The sequence below is a fragment of the Amborella trichopoda genome, chromosome 12 (assembly GCF_054954075.1).
Source record: "Amborella trichopoda isolate Santa Cruz 75 chromosome 12, AtrichopodaSantaCruz75HAP2 v2.0, whole genome shotgun sequence".
NCBI classification, from domain to species: domain Eukaryota; kingdom Viridiplantae; phylum Streptophyta; class Magnoliopsida; order Amborellales; family Amborellaceae; genus Amborella; species Amborella trichopoda.
Genome location: NC_142347.1, coordinates 33,992,539 through 34,018,693, shown reverse-complemented (window position 1 = coordinate 34,018,693; position 26,155 = coordinate 33,992,539). Strand labels below are relative to the sequence as shown.

Below are 26,155 nucleotides of genomic sequence, written 5' to 3'. Positions count from 1 at the left end.
ATCATAAAAAATTAAAGGGCACTAATGCAATGAGAACAATTCCACAAGGAATGCATTACAAACGAAAACAACTAGTTGTTGTGGCTATACAAGGTTTTGGCAGAAGGGTAAGCACAACTCATCATCATCACCATCATCATCAGAGCCTTTTTCCAACTATTTGGGTCGACTATATAAATCTTGGTCTGCCATTTTGCTCTATCAAGGATCATACCCTCAGTGAGGCTGTAAGTCCCCATATCTTTTCTCACTGCTTCCAACCATGTCCTTTTGGGCCCACCCCTTGCCTTTTTTGAGCCTTCCACTTAAACCAATTCGCACCACCTAACAGGTGTTATACTGGGTCTGTGCTGCAAATGGCCAAATCACCTGGGTCTACTTTCGCTCATCTTATCGTCTATTGGAGCCACACTTAAGGGGAAGCATAACTAATAAACTCAAAACTCAACTCATACTTGAGGAGAGCATGAGTTTATTCTATATACTTTGTGCGTCAAGTTCAATCACATCAAATCCAAGTGACCCAATGGCAAAGATAAAATAACATAACCATGGAACTTAATAAAAGAACATTTGCCAAAGTTAATAAATTAAATATAACTACATAGTCAGATAAAATTAAGTACCACTTTTAGTTCACATTACAGATTAATCAAGAACATCATGTATTTAGGATCCCATGAGCGTGCCACGAGTCAAGTCAGTAAGTTTTAAAACACTAAACTCCAAGCACAATATATCATTAAAGCTTTAGCAGAACATCCATAAAAGGATTCCACCAAAAATAAAAAAAGGAAACATATGAGCTCTTAAAATAAGTATCAGCAAAAATATCAATGACCTTTGTGTATATTCCAATGTTCGCAAAATTCAACCGGAAAAGTTAACCGAACATGGGCCTAGAAGCGGCTTAATCGGCCTAACCGGTAAACCAGCCGATTTAACCGTTCTAATCGAGCAAGTCTCAAGCGGTCAAAAAATCATTGAAAAAAATAAAAAAGATACAAAAAAAAATTACTAAAATATGAAAACCATGTAACAAATGATTAAAACAAAACACTTTCAAATGAAATTGAAAATTAATGAAAAACATAGATTTTAAAGAATTGATTTGTGTTTAGGGGTATTTTAAAAATTTTCAAAAAAGATGAAAAATATAAAAGTGAAGAATTCTTTATTTTTGGGATTTTACATACATATTTTTTAATTCTTTTTAAAAATACCGACTGATCACCAAAACCTCCTGAAACCAGAACAGGCATGTTTTCAGGTTCCGATCTAACGAGGCGGTTACCAATTAGATCGCTCGGTTTTTCCCACATGGGTACATTCTCATTATACTTTATAATAGTTATATACATGAACATAAATACCTCACAAAGATGGGCACGTTATACATACAATAGAAAAGTATCAAATGACTTAGCTACAATTACATAAAACGCAATGAATACTACATAACTTCCCCATAAGCTGGAGTACAGAGATACTGACCATGGCAACATGCCCTTTATACACACATGGCCACGGCAACATGCCCCATACATACACGCGCACGCACACACACACATTTGGTATAAGATGGTCACAATTAGCACTAGCCATCAGATGTGAAATTTGAGTGTCATAAAGTTAAAGAAAAATTTTTGGGACTTTGAACCCAGTCAATGACACACCCTTAGCCACCCTATTCCACATCTAATAGCTAAATGTGATTGTGACATGCTTATACCAACAGTAAATGGTCTTCAATGGCACATTCTCAGCCACCAGATTTCACATCTCTCTCTCTCTCTCTCTCTCTCTCTCTCTCTCTCCACACATATGTAGACTACCACCCTTATTATGGAAAAGCTTTCAATGTGGCTGGGATAGTTTGAAGAAGACGTGACCCAAAGACAACAAAAACCTAGCATGCCTCTCTCTCCTCTAGTCCCAAATCCCTCTCCTGGCCACCATCTCTCTCCATCTCCCTTCTTTGCAAATCTCTCTCTCACTCTCCCTTCTCTGACAGCAGTACAGCTATTCCTGCTGGAGTTTATAGCATGACAGCCAGCAGCAACAGCACGGGTTTCTACTGTGGTCCAGCAACCAAACGTTGTGCAGATGTTTGGTGTGAACCTCATGATGCCACTGTTGGTAGAGCCACCAAAACAAGTGGGGTTTTGTATGTTGAAGATGGGGAGGGAGATGGAGCCTTTCGCTTATAATGCTAAGAAGAAAAATCTAGGTGCCTTGTAGCCATTTATTCTTCATACCCTTTTGGGCTTAGTTCTTAGCTCTCTCTCTCTCTCTCTCTCTCTCTCTCTCTCTCTCTCTCTCTCTCTCGATTTTCTCTAAGGCTCCGTTGCTGTGAATTGGACAATATGCTGTCACTATCTCCCTCTCTAGCTTTTTATTTGCTTGTGGTGGAGTTGGTATGCAATTATTAAGTACCAAGTACTCGGTATCAGCCCCACTACTAGAGAAGAGAATTTGCTAGTGTGTCCAAACCGCTTCTAGACAAGATATCCTTCAGGTTTATGATGAATTACAATCCTTAAGAGAAAGGATGGGGCAAAAGGCATTGGGGGCACAGGAGCCATTTTTGGGACATGGGTAGCCCGTCCATATAAGGAGTATAGTAATGGTCCCAATCCCAAATTAGATAACTAGTTTAACACAGCTTATCAGCATTAATAGTGAATTCGGTGTGATCACAGCGAGATGGATACCACTCCAAGAGCAAGACACTTTCATGCCTAAAACTAGTTCAGTTTCCCATGATATTCACATTAAAGTCTTTAAGTCTTTTTTTAGCTCATGAATACCCAAAAATCATCATCAGTAAGATAATTGCATCATCATAAGAACAACAACAGCTTAACAATTTCAAACCATGTTATAAGCAAAGACTCACACGCCCATTAGAACTTACAGCTTTCCTATCCCCCGTTGTCCACAAAATTCCAGCAGAAGTGACATGTTGAATTCCTCCAGCAACTAAACATGCAAGAAAACATTTCTGACATCCATATATCAGCAGCCATTTGCATTGGCTTCATTTCCCACTCTACAATGTAAATGTCTACCATTAATTATTTTTGCAATAGATCATCAAAACAACGCTATGGTGGCTTACAGCAACATAAATAAATCGAATAATATAAATATAGAGCAACACAATTATCTAAATGAAGATGACGCAATGGCTGTTCTGGCACTTTCTTGCTCATAAGTAAACCCCAATGGTGGTGGTAGGAGACCAACAAACAACCCCAAGAATTGTTAATAAGGAGCAGTAAGCACTACTATCGTATCTGACAAAAGAAGGGAAAAAGTGAAAGGTCTGGCTATGTAGAATTTAATATAGCCCTCAGGACGTGGAGTATTCCACTTATATTAGGATTCAGTTTGACAAAAAAAATTCCAAGTAATCTGTGAGGTGAGAGAGAAACAAATTAGAGCCATCCAACCAAACAATCAACCATCATGATTTAGGGAGGAGTCTTAACCCCTGAATCTTTTGACGCATATCCACTTATAGTCAGTCTAGAATAAAGCTAGTCAAAACTCATCTTCTGTTTTGACTAGAATTTCTTTTCCCACACAAAGGGATTATAAAATTTCAAAGTCAAAAGAGTCTTAGTCAAAATTCAATGTTTGAAAAAGTATTTTCTAAACACAAATTATTCTTTACATACAAAAAATATTCTCACAAAATCTTTCCTTGAGATTTTCCAAAGGTTTCTTGTAACAAACAATATATTTTTCAAATTTTATTGGATTCCCCACAAGATCTCCCAAATTACTGAGGAATATGTGGGGTATCCCACTATGTAGGGGTGTGGCCCATTGGGCCCCACACCCACTCCATGTGTTTCACACATGTTGGGGGCTGGGCCCTTGGCCCCCCATGTGGGTCCCAATATGCCCTGAAAGTTTTAGGAATTGCGTAAATGCCCTTTCAGAGTTTTAAACCATTAAACAAAATTATAAAAAAATTAAAATAATAACCAATATTATATAAATAAATAAAGTTATATACAAGGCCCTTGGCCCCCCAAAAATAATATAAATAAAGTTATAAACAATATTTTTAAATTTCTTAAAAATTCTAAAACATTCAGAAATACCTCTAGAAGTGGATCAATACTAATAGATTACGAAAATTGATTGTCAGAGCACTCCACCCATGCTAAGATCATTGATCCAAAACTATCTTCTCAAACCAACCCAACGGAAATAAGACCCACAGTCATGTGTAGAGGCTCATGATTGGCATGTCAAAGCTGGCCAATAAATGGGGGAACCACGATCCTAGTATGTGGATTACAAGTTCTCCCTTTAAGAGCAAGTTACATGCACGTATCATTATAGTGCAAAGGGGACTCTCTATGCATATGTGCATGCATCCCTCTATAAGGTTGTTTTCTACCATGTGGTTGTCATATAAACATACAATGCATAAGTTTGTTAAGGATTTGCCCCTCTCTAACAAGCCTACAACCGCAAATAGGAGACCATGAAGATGTCTTAGCCTACAAAACATTATCCATTGGCATCTTTTCGACCTCACCAAGGGATGACCCCCCATAAAACCCTCAAGTATAGTGCTTACACCTAAGAGAAAAGGTTTTGGAAATGACCTGAACTATACGCTGCCCATCCCAAGGTCAGCCATCCAAAATACATTCCCACTAAAGTGCATAATTCACAATATTTATTATTTTTACATAGTCTCACAGACAATAAAAGCCACAAAACCCTAACATTTCCCATCTGGCCTTTGAAGGACATACAATCATTCCCTCTTACTCTCTCTCATGCCCATCTCACATACAAGTTTGGCAGACACATTTGCCACTAATCCTTAGCCAAAGGATCTACTAGCATAGCCTTCATCGGGAGATAATCCACCTCGATCTCACCTGCTCAGATCCCATCACAAATGTGGTAATTGCCATCTTTATGTGCCTGGATTTCTTAGGAAACAGTGGCTTGCCTTGTGGTTGCAGAAGATCCTCATACATAGGCTCTCTACTAGGTCAAATCTATGTTGATTTAGTAACTTCTTCAACCAAATGGCTTATTTTTCTGCGAGACAACAGGCCACATATTCCAACTCCATAATCGAGAGTACCACGATGTCCTATTTCCTTGAGCATAAGAAACAGCTCCATCAGCAAGATAAACACGAATGTGGACTTCATTTCATCTAGATCGCCCTGATAGTCTGCATCTAAATATCCTTGTATCTGAATATCCGAGCCTCCATCATAAGTGAGAACGAGATTAACCGTTCCCTTCAAATATTGCAGAGCTCTTTTAATCGCCTTCCAGCGCTCCATGTCCAAATTACTTTAGAACCTACTAATCATGCTCATGGCAAAGATAAGTCTAGTATCAGTTGTCCTTACATCCATCTTGTGGAATACAAAGTCAAAAAGGGTTGCTATGGCTATTACTATTAGGATCCTAATAAAGGGGAACTTAGCTACAACAGAGAAGGTCCTATCATAATCTACCCCTTCTTTCTGAGTAAACTACTTGACTACTGATCTTGCTTTGTACTTTTCTAGCTTCCCTTCCAAATTCAGTTTTATTTTAAAAGATTCAACTGCGGCCTATAGGTTTTCTATCAAGGGTTAGGGTTACTAGGTCCCAAATATGGTTTTGTTTAATTGAGTTAAGTCTATCAATCATGGCCTCTTCCCACTAACTCTTTCCTGGACAAGTTTTGCAAGTCCCAAAAACTGACATGCCTAATTCCTAAGATGTTTTTGCCATCAAATTTCTCTACCTTGAATTTTGGGATTGAAACCTTCAATGCTATCATGAAAAACCAAAACGAAGCTCTAATACCACTTATTAAGTGCACAGAGTCTATAAAACCCGATAGCTTGATTTTTGACGAAGTAAAGAGTGAGAAGATAACAACCACAAGCAAGCAACAAGTACAAGAAAAAGGCCAAAGCAAGAAAATCATGCAAGCAAGACCATAGGAATTTACATGGTTCATCACAGATGCGACTACATCTGTTGGCGAAGACAATCGACTATTTTTCACCATGCAAGAGTAAAAGGTGCAAAATAGTTGTTACTCCAGAGAAGAATAGAAGCGCTTATAATCTCAATCTCTAATAAAGCATGTCATATTTAGACTTATATTCATCTTATGAAATCTCTTTCCCACTTGCACACACCCCAAGGTTTCTCTACACCTCTCCCTCTCTTTCATTCACCCCAAAGTTTCTCCACACCTTTATATTGAGGGCACTAGCTTCATTCCCAAGCAACCTAAGATAGCTTGATTGCCAAGCTACCTAGCGTGAGGTCGCTTAGAATCCAAGACAACCCCCAACAGCAGCCTCAACGCTGCCTTAAACTATTTCAACCATTGGCTTCAAGTAGAGTAGTTCCCTTAAAAGGCCATCTGATCTCATCATTAAGCGTTATTTTACATGTTTTCTGCTAGCTTGAAGCCTTCACTAAACAGACTTCTCAATAAGAATGCTGAATATAATTCCAACACATAACAAGAACAAGGAAAAAATCGCAGTTTTTTAACATCTTCAATGGTACAGCCCATATATTTATATTATTAAAAAAAAAGGCACATAATAGAAAAAAGAATCAAATATTAGAAATGCATATTACAAAAAAAATTAAAGAACACAAATAAAGCTTGATTTAACTGAAACATGCTCCTACCAAGGACTTACAAAAAGGGCTCGCATACATGAATTTCTTAGAAATTACTATACTCCCAACCCAAAGTGAGAGAAAAAAAAAATCTCTTTCAAGTCCTTCATTTAAAGTTCACTTGCATCGTAATCATCATCAACATCCGAGCGTTATCCCAACTATTTGGGGTCGGTTATATGAAGCATACTTTGTTGTTCTGCTCTATCAAGGGCCATACCATCAGCAAAATCATAAGTCACTATATATTTTCCCACTACTTCCATCCATGTCCTTTCGGACCTTCCCCATTCCCTTTTATGGTCTTCAACTTGAACCAAATCGTACTTCCTATCCGGTGTTGTATTAATCTTATGTTGCCAGCCCGCCTAAGTCTACTTTCTCTCATCTTAATGCCCTATTGAAGCCACACCTAAATTCCCTCGAATCTATTCATTCTGAATTCTATCCTTTCTTGTCTTGCCACTCAAAGTTCGTTTGCATAAAAAATTTAAATTCCATAAGAAAACTCTTGTTTTTGATAAGCTAAACATATTAAGAAACATGCCAGCGTGAGAACAAACCTTCATAATAACCCTCATGCCAACAAGATCAGGAGTATAAAACTCGCCTTCCTCCAGAGTTGGCCTATCTTCTTCCCTTACAAGTAAAGTTGATCCTACAAGTTGCCTTGCCTGAAACAAATAAGGCACAGAAAACAATTAAAATTCTATGCTTACCACTTAATTAAACTTAGATGTACTAAACAATTGAACGGCAAATAAGGGCCACCATCATAAATCTCTATGAGAGAAGAACCGCCTATAATTATGAACGAGTAAATAGAACTTCACAATTCAACCTTATGCATCACAGATATATGGGAGACAGAGTACATACCAGGAATGTCAATTAAGATAAAGGAAAACAGTGGTAAGTTAGATGATAACGCAGACAGCATTAATGTTCTTGAGTGGAAAAAAAAAAAAGGGGAAAAAAACGAGAAATGTTTTGCCCAAAGGAGATGCCATTTTATTGCTTTGGAAGTAAAACAGAATGATCCCACATCCATTTGGAGGGGTTCTCATCCAACCCTAAATGCGTTTAGAGATGTCTACCATGATATCTTTGTATTGCCACTTATTGGAAACAAAGTTTGAATTTGCTGGTGAGGCTATGACATAATACAGGCATTTTCATGCAGAAAGTTTCCTTAGCTGGCAAATTTTGCAAAGCAGGAAACATATAACTTGGAGATTCTCTTAAGAAAAAAATGAAACCCAAAACATGTTTCAGATAGGAGGTGAATGACTTAGATGCCTTCAGACAGTAAAACAACAAAAGACACCCAACAAGTCCCTTATCTTCTTGCCTTTTTTCCTAAAGTATTCCAACTAAGAGTTCCTAAGATAGGTTTCTTCATCTGAATTTCTCACCATCTATTAAATGCCCTCAGAACAGAAAAAGAACCAAAGATGCACAACAAGTACCTTTTCTTGTTTCTTTCCTGAATTTTTTCAACATCAACTAGGAGTTCTTAAGAGAAGTTTCTTCATCTCTGTCCCCTCTTTCCATCTCTTGCTCCCATCACTGCTCACTCTCTTTTCCCAATTCATTTTTCTAACTCAGTTCGAAGAAGGCTTATTAAGGGGAATGATGCTCTTTTAATAACGTAAAGTTATATGATAAATATTGGCACAGTTGTATGAGCATGTGGATGCTAAAGTTTCAAATAATGAAGCTTATAAACTAATACCTGAGAAGACCAAGAGACTCAGGTATATCAGTCAAAAACCAACGTGGTTTCTGTTCAATGCTGCCCAAAACCCCATAATAACAAAACCAAAACACTTCAAAAATTTGCAAAGAAGGCCACACACATGAATCAAAGAGAAATATAGAAAACAGGCCTCTGATGTCCAACGAAAATAAGAGATTCTTCAGTTCTCTTTCACAAAACCACCTGCCCTCAAACTCAAAAGATGAACAACAAAACCCGGGGTGGACCCCAATGTAAGCACCCACCAAGAGCTAGAGAACAAGAAAGGGCACAACTTTTTGGAGAAGTAGAAGTGATAGCCTCCATGCTTATCCCATTCATATATGCATTACACGGCACAAGACAGTAATACTCAAGTAATTCACATAGTAATCTTCAGGGTATAAACAGAAACATGCACACACATTTTATACACTCTATACAACACTCCCCCTAAAATCAAGGACGTATATCATGCAAAGCCAACTTGGCTGCAATGAAGTTCAGTCATCTTCGCATACAGTTTCGATACACATCATCTGCCATATCTTTTATTCGTATGCCTGGAGCGTTTCTAGAGTGAAATGATAACCTACTTCAATGTGTTTGGTACACATTAAAGAGCGGATGAGGCTCAATACTCGAATCATGAGATGTTGTAAACTTGTGTCTCACTCCCATAAATTGCCAACACTCATTTACACATTTAAATATTTAATACAAGTATAGAGAAAAACAACGAAGTTCCCTTTTTTTAGTTTCAAGAAGCAATTCATACAATTTCGGTTACCTGGTTTGCAGTATCCCTGTCAATACAGCAATATCTTGTCCGAAATCCCCTAAAGCGTAAGTAAGTTTCATTAATTTCATAATTCTGGATTCCATCTCATATAATCTGATCCGGGACTAAGGTCTAAAGAATATCCAAGAAGCCCCAATGATTGAAAGATCTGATTAGGTGGTTGGGTGTTTGTAATGAAGGAATGGACTAAAAAACTATCCAGCTGCATGGCGGAGCCAGCAAAGCAGTGTGTCCCCTCACCTATCAACACTCTCAATTATAGGCTTGTAAATGCTTTCATTATCCTTAAGAACCCACATATGGCTCGTTTGGATACTAGGGTCTGCAACTACATGATTTGCAAATCCTGGAATTGAGACCAGAAACATATTCGGCAAAAAGAAAAAACAGGGCTCTATCCTCGTTAAAGGATATGAGTATCATCCCCAAAAAAGGCCCAAACTCAGGATATGCAATGTCATTATATATAAAAAAAAATTAATAGTAGAACACAATTATGCAAGCTCACCCTTTTTATTCATGTGTGGATGGCCATTGATACTCTCGCTATATATAAACTTCATCTCTCTCTCTCTATCCACCATTTACAGACTTCCTCTCACTCCTCCATCTACACTATTTCTCTGTGGGTCTACATTGAAGCTTCACCAAACACCTCTTCCTCTTTCCAGCATTGTTTTATTTTTTGCTCCTATTTCCACTTTGTTCTTCTGCCAATCTTTTCGTAGCTCTCTTCTTCATTTCAAAACCATCGCCTTTCTCCTCCATCTTCTCCATTTGCAAAAAGCCTCTCTCCTCCATCTGTGATCTTCGCATCGGAGTTCGATAAACCTCAGAACTAATAGAGATATCATCAGAGTTAGCATTGAGATTGCCTGCAACTCTCTATAAGGTATGTTTCTTTTACCTTCTTCAATTGCCCGTAATTTCTATTCCTTTGAGTAGCTAATATTTTGATACCCAATATGCAATATAGATGATTCTCTCTCTAGCTACAGATATTTTTGTGGCTCTTAGAGGTTGGGGATTATGGCTTTTTTTCCAAATGTTTTAGGCTGTTGGGCATTGATTTTCATATCTGAGATGGATGATTTGTTATATTGTGTATTTTTTGAGGCTCTTTCGCTTGATTTATCCCTCTGTTTTGTTTATATCAATATATGTTGCTGTTTGTATACTGGTTTTCTTCGGTACTCCATTTTTCCAGGGTTGGTAATGGTATGTGGTCATATAGTTCTTCTTTTACCATCCAATTCGTCATTTTTATTTTTATTTTTTGGCACTCAATGCTCTCAATCAGCTGATTGATTATTTCCATGTGTCTGCAACTGTATGAGTTTTTGTTGCTATATCAAACCAACAGAAACTAGGTGGCATTACTGTCCTCAGAATCATTGTCTTTAACATCTAAGAAAATAAAAATACATTAATCCCCGATACGAAGGATGGTAAAATTATGATAATTTGAATGAAACAGTTACAAGTTGAATTAATATTAGTTAAAAATATTACCTTTGAGAAGTAATATTAGCATTACCTTTTATAATTTATCGTGTAATTAAATAAATATTTCCCTTCAAAATCATGGTAGATCTAATAGATTATTTTTAATAAAAACAATGAAGCATTAAGAAAACTTTTTTAACATGAAAATAGAAAGATATAGCAAATACAATATTTTTAAACAGCTGATTCAAACAAGAGATTTGCATATCCTAGGTTCCATCTAAAAGCTATCCAAATATCTTCGTCCCAATAACCTAGGTTTGCATATCCTAGGATTTGCAAATACCTTGGATATGAATCAAAACCTGAGTTTGCATAACCATAGAGCCGAATGAGCCATCTATTATTTCACTCAAATCATTCCCTCATGTAGGTAGTCATGGCAAGCTTCACATCATGACCAACTAAAACTCGCACTTTCACTAAAGGATGAGAAAAGCCCAATGTAAAGTGGATTCCACACTAAACAGATGCATTTAACATGGTTTGCTCAGACATACGCCCATCCGGATGCTGCAACCACTTCTAGTCCACTTTTTGGAAGTAAACATGCTCCTGAAAGCAGCTGTATGCTTGCATAAGCCTTAAAGAATGAGATATGTTGTGGAAAACCTAGTAATTTCTGGTCTCACTATCTCTCACTTCTTTGTGAACTCCCTCATCATGCTTAAGACTAATGTATGGTTATACATGGAAACAATGATTGCCTTAGCTTTGTGAATTGCCCCTTTAACAATGGGAACCTTCCCTATGACCTCATGGGATTTAGATAGTGGCACGTGGAGTATTTTCATTGTCAACAAATATCAAGGTACAGAATAATTGACAGCATAGTCTATGATAATTTGTACAACATGCACTTCCCCAAACCTCATCAACAATCTAATCCTACAACTCAAACAAGTAATTTGCATAGTGTGAATGGGCTGATGCATCAACAGATTCAAGAACAAAGTGACTTGGGGCAATCGATCAAATAATTGACAACTGAATGGCCATGGAACAATCTATCATACATGATTGACCTCACACTTTTCCCACCCATCTCTATGGTAATTCAAATTCTTAAAATACTTCACTACATCTCTTAATAAGGGCTCCATAAAGTTTATATATAGAGAGAGAGTATCAGTGGGCATCCACACATTAATAAAATGGGTGAGCTTGCATATTCATGTTCTGGTCATTTATTTATTTATTTTTTAAATGCCATTTGAATATCTTGAGTTTGTAACAACTCAAAAAACTTGTGATCTAATGCCATCTAAACCCCTTTCCCTAGGCGACACATGTGCTACAAAGGTCCGATTGGAACAAACAATTGCAGCCCCACAAGGGTCAGCTAACTCCAAAAACCCATCTTTAGTTCAGATTGCAGGTTGCAACTCCCCTGCATTAACTTGTCAAAAAAAAAAAACTCACCTCCATGAACTGGAATCACTAGCAGTCGTCCTCATCCATACAGCAAGGAATGTTCCTAGGCCTTGCCGTAAGTTAGTACCTTAACCGCAAGGAGAGGGATGTCAAATGCAGGGCTAGTGACTAAAGTAGTCACAAGGTTGGAAATGGCCAAAATTTAGTTTGCTCTAATGGCTCCTAAAGTAACTCTCATCAACTAGCACTATCATGGTGAACTATTAGGAACCCATCAAATCAGTTAGGTATGTTTACATATGTATCTACATCTATATATATAAGAATCTCTTTTTTTAATCTATATTTCAATATTACATTGGAGGCTTTGTTTTTCATGTTGTCAAACACAAAGAATTGAACAATGAAAATAGATGTTGAGCATCTGATCAAATTGATCGGGTCATTAGGAACAAAGTTCAAATCTCTCAGTCTGTTAGGATGCCCCAACTGCATACATCACTACACTTCCATCTAACACTTAATTCACATAATAATAATGGCTGCAAAATAAAACAGAATTGGCAGCCAGTCACCCACATCCCCAAAATACATACACGTACATTCTATACTCTCTATGACATTCCGCATGTTTATTGTTGGCACATGTGATGTAGATCAACAGATATGTGTGACACCTTGAATGAATTAATAATAACTTGACCGTACACAATTTAATCTTAATCATGTGCCCATGTGACATTCATAAACTATAGATTTCAGAAAATGAATTAATCCTATATGATTATCAATTCTATTTGTCCAATTCCACTTCAGGAAGAAGGAACAGTAGTCTCAATAATGATATGAATACATAAATCAGACAAGTTGACCATCAATAGAAGCAGCTACATTATACAACTTAAGTTCACCTGAATTTCTATGCCCCCTAGAACTGGAAAATGCATATTTAGCAATCCTAACTTACAACTAGGAAAAATAGCCCACGAGTAGGTTATGCATCGAATTAAAAAGAAATTAGGAAAGCTCACTCAGCAAAGCAACAAAGGAAAGAGAACTCGACATAATGCACGGTTCCTTTATTTATAGAAAAAACTACGATTTTGTGTTTAACCGTATACTCAAGGTGAGAACTTACACGTCAAGTAGTGGCACAAGGTGGATGGTCGGCTCCTCTTAAATTCCCACATTCTTATTCATTTGTCATAAGGTGATATCTCTTATACTTGCACGAGTTTGTGTCCATTATCCCTTTTCATAAATTTGTATTCATATGATAGTTTTATACTTACTCATACTGGAAATTGTGTAGTCCTTACTACTCTAGCATTAGTATTTCCCTCAGAATAACACAAGCCCATGAAGAAAGTTTCACCTTATCTACGGAATCAATCCCTGAAAATGTAAGGATCCATGTCTTCTGGCTCGGGTGGCCACTTCCAGAAGAGAGCTCAATCTCCTGAATCGTTTCTTTTCCAGCTACCGAGATTCTCAACCATCTTCTTCCTGGCTGCAACACCCAAACTTTAGTTCAAAAATAGCAGAAAACGCTGCAACAAATAGCAGATTTGTATAAAGAGAAAATACAACCGCCAAAATTTATTTTAAAACCAGCAGAAAGTGCTGCAACAAAGAGCAAATCCATACAGAGCCCAAAATGAATAAAAGCTAAAGAAACAGCGGTCTAATTCACGACACCTAGCAGAACGCAACTCCCAACTAAGAAAGGATCATCCAAACAAAAGGAAACTACAACTAAACAGAAGATAGAGAGAGACAGAGGACAAACGGTACTTGAGCCAAACGCAGTTCCGGAAAATCAGTGGTCGGTTTTACGCGGAGCTCCCCTTTAAGGCCATGAACATTGCAAATGTAGCCGATTTGAATGAAATCAGAATCACCAGTGATAGTTTCTTGAGAAACAGGGGCATTTGAAACACAATCAACCAATCAATTAACAGAAAATCAGAACCAAACCCACCAAACACTTTCACAGAAAACAAATGTAGGGCATACCATTGGTAATTGAAACAGAGGAGAGAGAAGATTTGGGGGATGCATGTAAGGGACCAAGGGACGATTCCCGCCTCCAGCAATGGCGAGTAGAAGAGAAGCATCTGCAACTTATTGGTGAGAGGAGAGAATGGTGAAGTGAGAGCGATGGTGGTGATGAAAGGAAGTAAGAAGTTTGATTGAGGCATGTCGATAACCCTAAACGAGACATCGTCGTCATTTCTCTCCCTTCTCCTGTGTCCACTGCTCTCCTCTTCTGCGTTCACGGTCTCGTTGCCATGCACATGAACAGAGAGCAAGGCGCTTTATTTGGAAAGGAATTGGGCTTCATGATCGATCCACATGACTGTAGAATATCAATTGTTATGAAGGTCGTCCATCAATTTATTCGACCGTGATGCCCCTCACGACCAACAAGATCTTCTATGAGCAGAGGTAACTCTCTTTCTCGTCCTGGTTGGATAACGAAAGCCTTGAAGGGTCGTTTGGTTCATCGAGAAAATAAACCCACTTTTTTAATTGGGATTATATACCGCCCTCGAGAAAACAAACCCACTTTTTTTTATCAGGGATTATATGCCGTGAGAATATTTATTTTTGTGACAAGAGGATCATAATTTCACTTAGCCCATTGGATGTCAATTTGAATGGCTTGAGGTATTTCATAAAGCTCAAAAAAAATTTAAACTTTGTCATTAGTGAATGATAATTCACAACGACCTCATTTGAAATATAACAGACGAGAGTAATTATGACTCCTTGGTTTAAAAGTAAATGATCTTTTTAGGTTGGGCAGATAGAAAATCACAAAAAGGAAAAGAGGACGAGGTAAAGGTTTTGCTTTAAATTATGGCTAGGGGTTGATGATGGCTCTGCCTTTGGCTCCTGTAGATCTTAAGTTGTGTGGAGATGGTTTGAAGACGACCAAAAATTGTGTAGTAGGATCTTTTTCCCCACCTTCTAATGATACTTTTAGTCTGGGGGATTGGGCTAGAAAAGGTTGGGTTCTTCAATATGCTCCGGAGGTTAGGATTTTAGGTGAAAATAAGGTGTTTTTTGTTCTTAGATCAGATTTTGAGATTCAGTGTGCACTTCAATTTACATTTCCCAGCGTCCGAGGTAAACTCCTTTCTTTGGACCAATGGAAGCCTTCAGATCATTCATCTTTTTTTCAAAAAGTAGGTATTTGAATTAAACTGTAGGGCATTCCATTTCATGCTTGGAGTTTATTTGTGATCCAAAACACTGCTAATACATATAGTGAGTATTGTGATTTGGATTGGACGTCCTTTTTAGGCCATGATTGCTATTCAGTGGGAGTCAATATTTGGAGATCGAAAGGTAGTGCTCTTCCTCATGAAGTTCTTTTGCAGGTGGCTAAGGATGACTGTTTTTATTAAGATTACAACATATGATGGTGTAGATTATCCAACACAGGTTGAGAAGGACACCCCTGATGATGTGGTTAAAGTGGATGAGTGCCATGAAGTTTTGCCTCAGAAAGGTCCAAGACCGGTGCAGGTTGGATGTCACTAGAATTGGAATTTGCATAACAATAGGAAAAACGACCAGGTTTTTTCAAATTTGAAAAAATATTGGATTCCGGTGGGACATTTTCTTGACGTTGTGGTGGATTACTCGAGAGATGGGATTACATAGGAGGCTGTGGCAGTTTCCAAAGAGGTAGGGATTTTGGATGCATTGGAAGTTGATTTAATCCCATCCAAGAAAGGGAAAACAATGAGTTTGAGGGACTATTTAAGTGATTTTGGATGGTCATGCAACCTCACCTTTCGGAGTTGATGGCCTCTCTCTTTGAAAAAAGGGGATTGACGGCATTGAGAAACCAAGTGGCATTACAAATATATCAGCGGCAAGGAATAGGGGCTCTCTTAAAAGCACTTCTTTGTCCTTTTATGACAAGTTGCTTTCAAATCAACCAGTTGGATTTATTTACCAAATCTCTCCCTGCTTCAAAGGTTATGTTACCGATGTTTAAGGACTTACATCTGGATATTGGTTGCACTTTAGGGATGGTGCTGCTCTTGCTTACTAAATTGGGTTTTTTTCATCATTGAGCTTACTTAGAAGCGTTGTTGATCATTTGCTTTTTACTTATCAAAGAAAGAATGAGAGTTTTGCCTTTTTGTGGTGCTGCTAAGATGGGGTTACCCTCTTCACCTAGGCAAATGTTTGACCATTTGAAGATGATCCACTTGCTATTATCTTTGTTGATTCAGATGATGATATGGAGCCTATTCAACTTGTGCCCAAGCTGCGATGGAAGATGTAGATAGTGAAGACTTTTTTTATGATCAAGGTGCTATGGTGGAGGCAGAGGAGGTCGTGCCTCTGGAAGTTCTGTCTGCTTTTACCAAATGTTGAAACGTCTAATCTAGGAGCTGCAACAGAGGATACGGAAGAAGAAGGAAAGGTCAGGAAGATGTTCAATGATATAGGAACCGACTCTGAAGCTCCACTTGGTATTAATTTTAATGAGATTAAAAAATGAAGAAAGCAAGAAGAGGGTGAGAAAAATAAGGTTCAAGAGGCAATTGGTCATGATGTTCCTCAGAAGTCACTTACAAGTCACTTGTTAAGAATGTTGGTAGCAGTAATGGTAAAGGAGTGGCCAAATGTACTAGGTCTTCAACTAGACTTGCAGCGAGGGGTGTGATCTTTGGAGGTGCCCATAACAAAACTGTTAAATATGTTGATGCCACATTGCTTGTTCTGAGGACTGACTCGTCCTCATAGTCTGGTTATTCAGGTTCATTAACTCTAGAGGAGGCTTTAGCGCTTAACACGACATATTTCAGACCTTGTATTGATGGTCCAGGTTCATCTTCTCTTAATCCCCCTTAATGTTTATTTGATCTTTGAATGTTAGGGGTCTTGGTGACCCCAGGAAAAAAATGGATGTTTTGTTTTTAGTTAGAAAGTACAAACATGTTGTTCTTATTTTGCAAGAGACCAAACTTCCCAGCCCCTCAGTTTATGGGGTTAGGGAAGTTTGGGGCTCAAGGGCAGTAACCTTTGCGTGTTTGGATTCTATTGGTGCTTCGGGAGGTATGTGGGTAATGTGGGTTCCTTTAATCTTTCAAAGTTTTGATACTTTTCATAGGGATAGTATGTTGTTTGTTGGTTTTCGGAAGCCTAGGCCTGGTTTTTCTTGGGGCCTTTTGAATGTTTATGGCCCACATACTTCTGTGCTTAAAGAAATGTTTGTAAATAATATGGTTAATTGTATTCAAAATTATAATTTTCTTGTATGCATTGGTGGTGACTTTAAGTTTATTCAGTGGCCAAATGAGTCTTCTTCTGGGGGTCCAATTAAGTCAACTATGAGGCTTTTCAATCATTTTATTGAGAGCTTCTCTTTGATTAAACTTTCCTATTTCTGGTTTAACCTTTACTTGGACAGATAGTAGTTCTTCTAATCTATCTGTGCCTTAAGTTGGATAGATTTTTAGCTATTGATAGCTGGGTGAATGTCTTTCCTTTGGCTGCGGTGAGAGCCCTACCTCATCTTTCCTCTTTATCATACTTTGATTGCTCTTAAAATAAATATGACTAGGGAGGCACCTAGGCCTTTTGGGATGGAGATTGGGTGGTTGGAGGAGGAGGTTGTGAAGCTTATTAGGTTTACTTGGGAAAACAATGTTACTTATGGCCCTATGGACTCTCGGATGCACAAGAAACTTCTCAATATTAAACATCGATTAATTTTATGGAAAAGGGACAGAAGGTTTAATGTAAAGGCTAAGATGGAGGAGATTCTAGTGGAGTTGGTGACAATAGATTTTAACACTCAATTGAATGGAGCTTTATCTGTTGAGATGGTGGCGGAGAGGAACGTTAAACTCAAGGCTCCTCATGATCTTTTTAGAGTAGAGGAGATCTATTCGAGACAAAGGTCTTTATCCAAATAGCTTAAGGAATGTGATCTTAGCACTAAGTATTTTCATGTTATTGCTAGTGCCATGAGGAGGCAAAATGACATATCTGAATCTCTATCCAGGGAATCAAGGAGGATAATATCAATGACATGGAATTTGTTATTGCATATTACTTCAAGAAGGCTTTCTCCTCGGAAGTGAGTACCCCTAGACTTGATAGAGTTCCCTTTAAGGTATTGTTGGCTAATGCTTCTAGCCACCTAGAAGCCTGAGTTTCTTTAGAGAAATTTTTTTGCGCTACCATGTGATAAGGCTTTGGGCCAGATGGTTTCCCCCTTTTATTTTTTAAGAAATTTGGGGATCTAGTTAGTGCAAAACTATTGGAGATGGTTAGGGGATTTCTATTGAGGGGTGATCTTTTTTAAGGTATAAATTCCACATATAATGCCTTGATACCTAAAAAGAGTATTATTTTTGTGCTATCAGATGTTAGGCCTATTAGCATTCTCACGAGCCTGTATGAAATTATTGTTAAAATCTTGGCTGGTAGACTTAAAGGGGTTCTTCCATCCTAAAGGTTTCTTTAGAGTTTCTAGGGGATTCCGACATGGTGATCTGCTCTCCCCCTTCCTCTTTACGGTTTATGCTAAATGTTTTAGTTTGTTGATCAAGAATGTGGAGAGTACATACAATTTTTCAGGGCTTACAGTGGGTAATCATGACCTTAGCATGTCCCATCTGTAGATGATACACTTATTTTTTGTCAGGCAGACATTGAGCAAGTGTCTAATATTACTTCGCTTTTCAATTGTTGTGAAGTAGCCTTGCGGTTGAAAGTAAATTTTGATAAAACCTCTTTTTTGGGCATTAACTGTGATGAAACTCTAGTGAAAGATCTAGTAGAGGCCTTGGGTTGTAAGGTGGACCGTTTTCCCATTACTTACTTGGGTCTACTAATTTTTGATAGGATGTTGCCCATTACAGTTTGAGATAAAGTAATGTAAATGGTGCTAGTTAAATTGGACATCTGGAAACGAAAATACTTTTCTTTAGGGAGAAGGGTTACCATCCTTAGATCTTGTTTGGCTAATCTTCCCATTTACCAGAAGTTTATAATGCAAATGCCCTCCTTTGTTGCCAAGAAAATTGAAAAAATGATGAGAGATGTCTTATGGGACTCGAATGATGAGTCCAGAAAATTCCACCTTCTTCGTTGGGATAGAGTGTGTATTCCCAATAGTGAAAGTGATTTGGGTATTAGGAAGGTTGGGCCTGTTAATGATTCGCTCCTATGTAAATAATTGTGGCGTAGTTTTATTTCGAGAGAGCAGTTGTGGTTTCAAACTCTTTTTAAAAAATATGATCTTGATAGACAAGGGATATGGATTGGAGGTGGTATTCTATCTTTTGGAGGGCTATTTTTGTTTATAAGCCTCTGATACAAAGAAACCTTAGATGGTCCACTGGTGATGATTGCCAAACTTCCTTTTGGCACGATAAGTGGATAGGGGACAAAGATCTTTGAAGTTAGAGGGAATCAAGTAGTGTAGAATCTTAACCTCTTTTATAACAGAATCAATGATATTGATTTCTCTAGTTTCTTTGCATTACTGGAAGAACTACATTAGGTCTTCATTCCTCGGAACATATATTATGAAGTGGTTTGGAAATTGGAGCCTTTCGGTATATTCTTAGTAAAGTCAGCCTATCGACTGTTGTTCCATGAAAGAATGAGATGGTCTTTACCACAAGGGGCTACTTGGCATATCCCTCATAACGTTCAGGTGTTCCTTTGGTTGGCTGCCCAAACAAGATCCTCACAGTTGATAACCTTATTGAGAGGGAAAAATTTTTGCCGAATGTTTGTATCATGTGCAAGGCAGGTGGTGAAGCAGGAGCTCACTTGTTCCTCCATTGTCCCTTTGTTTCAAGAATATGGTCTTGGTTCTTTACACAGCTTGGGGTGTCGATGGCTATACCGTGGAGTGTTTTGGGAGTAGCCACTCATTTAGCAGTTCCTCATCTCCCAAAGGCCTGTAAGGTGATTTGGTAAATTACTAGAAGAGTGATCTTATGGGAAGTTTGGAGAGTGAGAAATAGAAGAACTTTTGATGGTGTTGGTGTTTGCTCACCTTTTCATAGAGTTCTTAATACCATTAAGCATTCCATCTGTTGTTGGTTATCAGTTAATAAAGAAGAATGGGGCATTGCGGAAACTGATGTATTTTTTAACTTGGATAATCTTTATAGGATGAACCACCTCAGATGTTGGCCTAGAGCTGTTTGGTTCCCACTTCTTCAAGGAGGGTTGAAAATGAATTTTGATGGTAGTTCGTTGGGGAAACCATTTGCAGCTGGTATACGGGGGTGGTGAGAGACTGGACTGGGGGGTTTTTTCTCCTTTGTGGGACCTATTGAAGTGGCCATCACAAATCATGATGAGCTTCTCGCACTCCTTCATGGGCTAAAATTCTTTATTACTAAAAATCTGGGTCGTTTTTTTACTATAGAAGGAGACTCTTTGAATGTTATCCACTGATGCAATAGGGAGCAAAGAGTGACGTGGGTGCTTCAGTCGTTACGGCTGCATATTTTTTACTTGGTCAAATCTATCCCAGTCTCGTTTGGTCATGTTTATAGGGAAGCAAATTCTTTGGTGGATTTCTTGGCTAAATTTGAGGTGTCGTTGCTTGCTATTGTAGTTTATAATAGTGTAATTATGCATATGTAATTTCTCTTATTCAATAAAGTGAGTTAACATTGGTCCCAAAAAAAAAAAAGAGAGAGTAAACGGTCTCTTTGTATACATTTTCTTATTAATAAGATTATATTTCAAACATGGGTTATGTTAAAACCTAGTTATTAGAACAACGTTGTGTAGGTAACTTCTAAATAGAAGCTAGGTCATGCAAATCCCAAATCCCATGCTTGGTTCATCTCCTTGTATATCCTAGGTTTGCATATTTATTATTTCATATCATTTATGGGTGTAGTTTGTACAAGGTCGAGGCCTTAAACAATCAGAATAAGGTATACCTTCAAAATCGGTCTCATCCATACCCATGTCGGATTGGTGAACGGTGGATCGGTTCAGAGAATCGGCCAAATTGAAAATTTTTATTAATATTTTTCTAAAAATCACTATAAATCTCTAAAAAAGTGTTCTTTTAATTTCTAAAAGAAATTAGGGCTGATGCATTATGCACTTTCATTACTTTGTAAAAATAGGTGAATACTGAGACGTTGTTTTCCTGTATCGATGTCTGTATAAATTAGTAATTATAATATAATATCATAATATTGAAACAAAATAATTTAAAAATAATAGAAAGCACTTCCATATTATAAGGTTTAAAATAATATTTTCCCATATAAAGTGAAATTAGTATCACATCAAACATTTATTATTTCTTTTTACTCATTCAAAATTTTCACAACCTAACTAACAATGATATTATACATTGAAATTGAAACTATTGGTTATACTTTATAATAATTTTACTATTCAAATATGAATAAATTTTAAATTTGTCTTATAATATCATCTAATTTAAAAATCTACTTTACAACTACAACAAAAAATAATAAATTATAAAATTTATAATAAATATATATTAATAAATAATAAATAATATTTTTATCAATGTAATTAGTATAATTATTAATTATAATATTAGACTAAACGTGATTCAAAAAACAAGATGGCTCTTGCATGTATATTTTGAATTGCTTGTATATTTTTTATCATAAACGTAATTTATTATAAAAGGCTCGTTCTATTAAATAAATATTTTTTATAAAAAACATAATTTATTAAAAGGCTCACTTTATTAATTTAATAAATATTTTTTATAATAAAGTGTTCTCATCATGATTAATATTAAGTTTATGTGCAAACTTTGCAAGCATGAAGGTTTGGAATTTTGGATTCTACATCAAGGAAGACGCATAATTTAATAGGTTTGCATGTTAATAGGTTTGTTCTCAACTTAATAGGGTAGCACGCTACAGTGGGAATTGTCCCACATCGTAAAATTCAAGGAGATTTCACGCCTATAAAAACCTTGAGGACAATCATATTAGTTGATGCTAAATGAATGGGATGTGTGGCGATGTGATTGTCAATGTGCTGATCTTAAATGAGAACAAATGTACTGTAGAGACATGGCTCTACATGGTGACGTGTTTGGTTTTCTAACGACAAATGAGAACAAATGTATTGTAGAGCCATGGCTCTACATGGTGACATGTTTGGTTTTCTAACGAGCGAGTGACGCCATTGTATGGTGACATGTTTGGTTTTCTAACGAGCGAGTGACGCCATTGTATGGTGACATGTTTGGTTTTCTAACGAGCGAGTGACGCCATTGTGTAGAAATGCCGAGTCATAAAGTTAGCATATTGCCATTGTGTAGAAATGTTGAGTCGACGCCATTGTGTAGAAATGCTGAGTCATGAAGTTAGCGTACCAATTCTGTATGACGCTATTGTGTGGAAATGTCGGGTCATGAAGTTAGCATACCGATTCTATACATGAAATGTCGAGTCTTGCTTAATTATCATATTCGGATCAGTCTAGCTGATTCTCGATCCGGATCGTATCATCGATTTTTTAGACATATAGTGTCAAAACATGTTCTAGTACAAAAAATCTTTATGATGGTCTCAAAATTTATTTTTATCTTTGATTATAGAACTTGAAAAACTTCAAAAATAGTGTAGATCAGGTGACCTATGAATGCTTGAAAATCTTGAAAAATTACAGTCTAGATAATGCATTACAAAATGCACTATTTCCAATACTTGTAGTCCATTGTTTCTTACGTCCATATATCGATTAGATTTGAGTGTATTCCGACATCGAAACTTCTTCTATTGAAGTTTTAAGGTGTGCTTTTGATTGTTTAGGGCCTCAACCTTATATAAACCTCTTCGTTTTTTCTTTTATTGACTAGTCATCAAATTTGGATAAGTAAGATGGCAATATTTATGTGTTGTTCTTTATGAGTGTTCATCACATACTGTTGATTTCCTTTCAATATAGTCCAACGCTATGGCTATGATGGTGCACTTATATCTTGTGGATCTTGATATTGGGGATGTATGTGTTGGACTTGGGTGTTCTATGTCTCGATGGTAGGAGGATTCCATGGCACTAAATAAGTTGTTATGGGTTGAGGATTTGAGGGAATCTTTTTTTAGATAGAGATAGTTAGTTTAAATCTTATCTAAAAAATTTAGTGGTCCTAAGGTATGCAAAATTATGTTTTGCAGTGATGGTATTTCACATCAGAACATGTTTAGCAATTTTTTGGACATGTAATATCATGATTTGTGTGAGTAAAAAAAAGAGAGCAAATCACGAGTGCTCAAAGTAAAAAAAAAAAAGTTGGCTTATCCAAGAGGTGACTTTGTATAAGCACGTGACAAATAATATAATATAATACAACCGATAATAATTAATATATATGCTATATTATATTTAATTATTTATTTACTTGTGATGTATATTATTCTATATAATACATATTACATAAATATATATGTTTATAGACACACCATTTAATCCAACAAATGATGAAAGTCACCACTTAAATTACCAATAATAATTTATTGATAAACTAATATGATATAATAATCAAATAATATTAATATTAATATTAACATACTTTATTATATCAATAAGAATAGTAAAAATTAATATTATTATAACATAATAATATTAGTAATATAGTACTATCAATAACATAATGTTACAACACTACAAAATTATAATATCATATTTTAACAATAAGTATCGAATAATATTTTAACAATAGTAATAATAATAACAACAACAACAACAACAACAACAATAATAATAATAATAGCAATAATATTGGTAATATAATATCATTAATAACAAAGTATTAACAATATCATTATAAAATAGCAAACATTAGTAATGAGATCATAATAATATAATAATATGCATAATCATAATATATTATTAAAGGATTGTCTACAAAGAGACCATTTATCTTTTGCACATGGAAGTCACTATCATTCCCACTCATTAGATGTCAAATTGGATGGCTTGGGGTAAGTCACGAAATCTGAGAATTTTTTTTTTTGTGGAACTTTGTGTCTATTCAATGACATCTTACAACCACCCATTTTGAAACAGAAAAGAATAATTGTGACCTCTATGTACAAAAGAAAAATGATTACTTTGTAGACAACCCCTATTATTAAATGTGAATAGAGTAATACATAATAATTATATATATTATTACATAATAATAAAATAATAATATTGTTTATTAGTATTATTTATTTTTAGTATTATCATTATTATTACTATGATTACTAGTACAATTTTGATATTATCACATTATAATATTAATAATATAATATTAATAATACAATATTACTAATAACAAAGAAGTAAGATATTATTAACAATAATAATAATGAGTATGCACATAATAGTAATATATCATCATCATCACTATTGCCTTCATCATATGGCAAATGACTTTTTAGTGACAATAGGCCTTCATCAGATGTCCAAACCAAGCCCATATCTCTTTGCTTTGGTTATAGACGAGTTATTAGGCACCTACAAAAGGTATCGTGATGTATGTTATTTGTTGATGACATAGTTTTGATTGATGTGACTAGAGCCATTAACATAAAGTTAGGACTTTGGCGGGATGCTTTAGAATCTAAAGATTTCAAAATTAGCCAGATTTAGACAAAATATATAGATTTCAAATTTAGTAATAATAAAAGCCAATAGTGTATGAGAATGGAGAAATTGAAGAAGATGTTGATCATAGAATTAGAGTTGGGTGAGCAAAGTAGACATGTACATCCAGAGTCTTATATGATTGATGCATACCAATAAAACTAAAAGAGAAGTTCTATAGGACAATTATAAGACTAGCCATCATTTTTATGGGACGAAATGTTGGGCAATCAAGAAACAACATACCTAAAGGATGAATACAGCTGAGATGAGGATGTTGATACGTATGAGTGACAAGATAAGAAATGGTAGGATTTGGATTGAATACATTCAAGGGAACCTAGATGTGACTTTTATAGGCAATAAGATGAGGAAAAATAAACTTAGGTGGGCTGACCATGTGCAAGATAGATTTAATATAGAACCCGTAGGAAGTATAATTTGTTTCAAGCAGAAGGCTCTAAAAGTGTAAGGGAAATGCCCAAAAAGATATGGATCGAAGTAGCGAGGAAATATATGATGACTTATAATCTTACTAAGGGTGTAACATTGATAAAGAAGAATGGTAGAACAAGATTCACATAGCCAATTCCAAATAGTTAGGTAACGTTTGGATAATGATGATGATATTATTATCAAAATTTATATAATAATAACTAATAATAATATTCACAATACAATATTGTAATATTAAATGATAATAATATTAGAAAATATAATAGTAATAATATAATAATATTATTGTTGTTGTTGTATTATTATTTATTTATTATTATTATTGTTGTTGTTGTTGTTGTTGTTGTTATTATTATTATTATTAGTTCGTAATGTGATAATATGTTCAATAAATAAAAAAACCTAGGTTATTTAAACATATGATCTAAATATGGGATTTGCATATATTGGGTATCATTCAAATCTATCCAAACAATCATGCTTCAATAATCAGGTTTTAACATAACTAAGGTTTGGTATAATAAAATTATGGGTTTATTTGATCAGGGAGCCAAGCAACCCATTAAATAGTTCCAGGTGGTTATTTAAATAACTATTTGTAGAAAGCATCAAAGGAGATGGAGAACCTTTAAAAAAGGATATTGTAAAAAAAAAAAAAAAAGGAACTCTCTCTCATTTTTGCTTTTGGAGAATGCTCCATTGATTCATTCCCATCTCTTTTATAAAACCTGTAGGGAACAAACCCACATCCCTCACTCTTGCCTTTCTTTCTTACATATCCAATAAATCCTAGAGATCCTCTCTTGGCGGGTGTGAGAGCTCTCGAGACATCTATCAAGGTTTAGGATCTACGTTGTGGAATGATCATCGTAGTTCTTATAATCAAAAGAGGGCAACCTAAGGACATAGCACCAAACTCTCAACATGAAAAGGAAGAAATTAATGAAAAAAGG

The 26,155-nt window shown here is 36.1% G+C and overlaps 1 protein-coding gene across 14 annotated transcripts in view; it reads right to left on the bottom strand.

The window, feature by feature from the left end:
- The window catches only part of LOC18430919 (16S rRNA processing protein RimM family), a 44,301-nt gene extending 29,904 nt beyond the window's left edge, over positions 1-14,397 (bottom strand). For 10 of the 14 annotated variants that reach the window (XR_016046265.1, XR_016046260.1, XR_016046262.1 and 7 more), the window contains exons 1-4: positions 14,121-14,397; positions 13,899-14,017; positions 13,480-13,614; positions 7,248-7,358 (exon numbers count right to left, since the gene is read on the bottom strand). Coding sequence is in view for 5 of the 14 variants with exons in the window: in XM_006841059.4 (XP_006841122.1) it covers positions 7,248-7,358; positions 13,480-13,614; positions 13,899-14,017; positions 14,121-14,337 (582 nt within the window). In the remaining 9 variants the exon portion in view is untranslated. Of the gene's footprint in view, positions 1-2,917; positions 3,053-5,992; positions 6,985-7,247; positions 7,359-13,479; positions 13,615-13,882; positions 14,018-14,120 lie in introns of those variants that run through there. The other 4 variants (XM_088854286.1, XM_088854287.1, XM_088854285.1 and 1 more) reach the window with 3 other exon arrangements.
- Between the last annotated feature and the right edge of the window lie 11,758 nt (positions 14,398-26,155).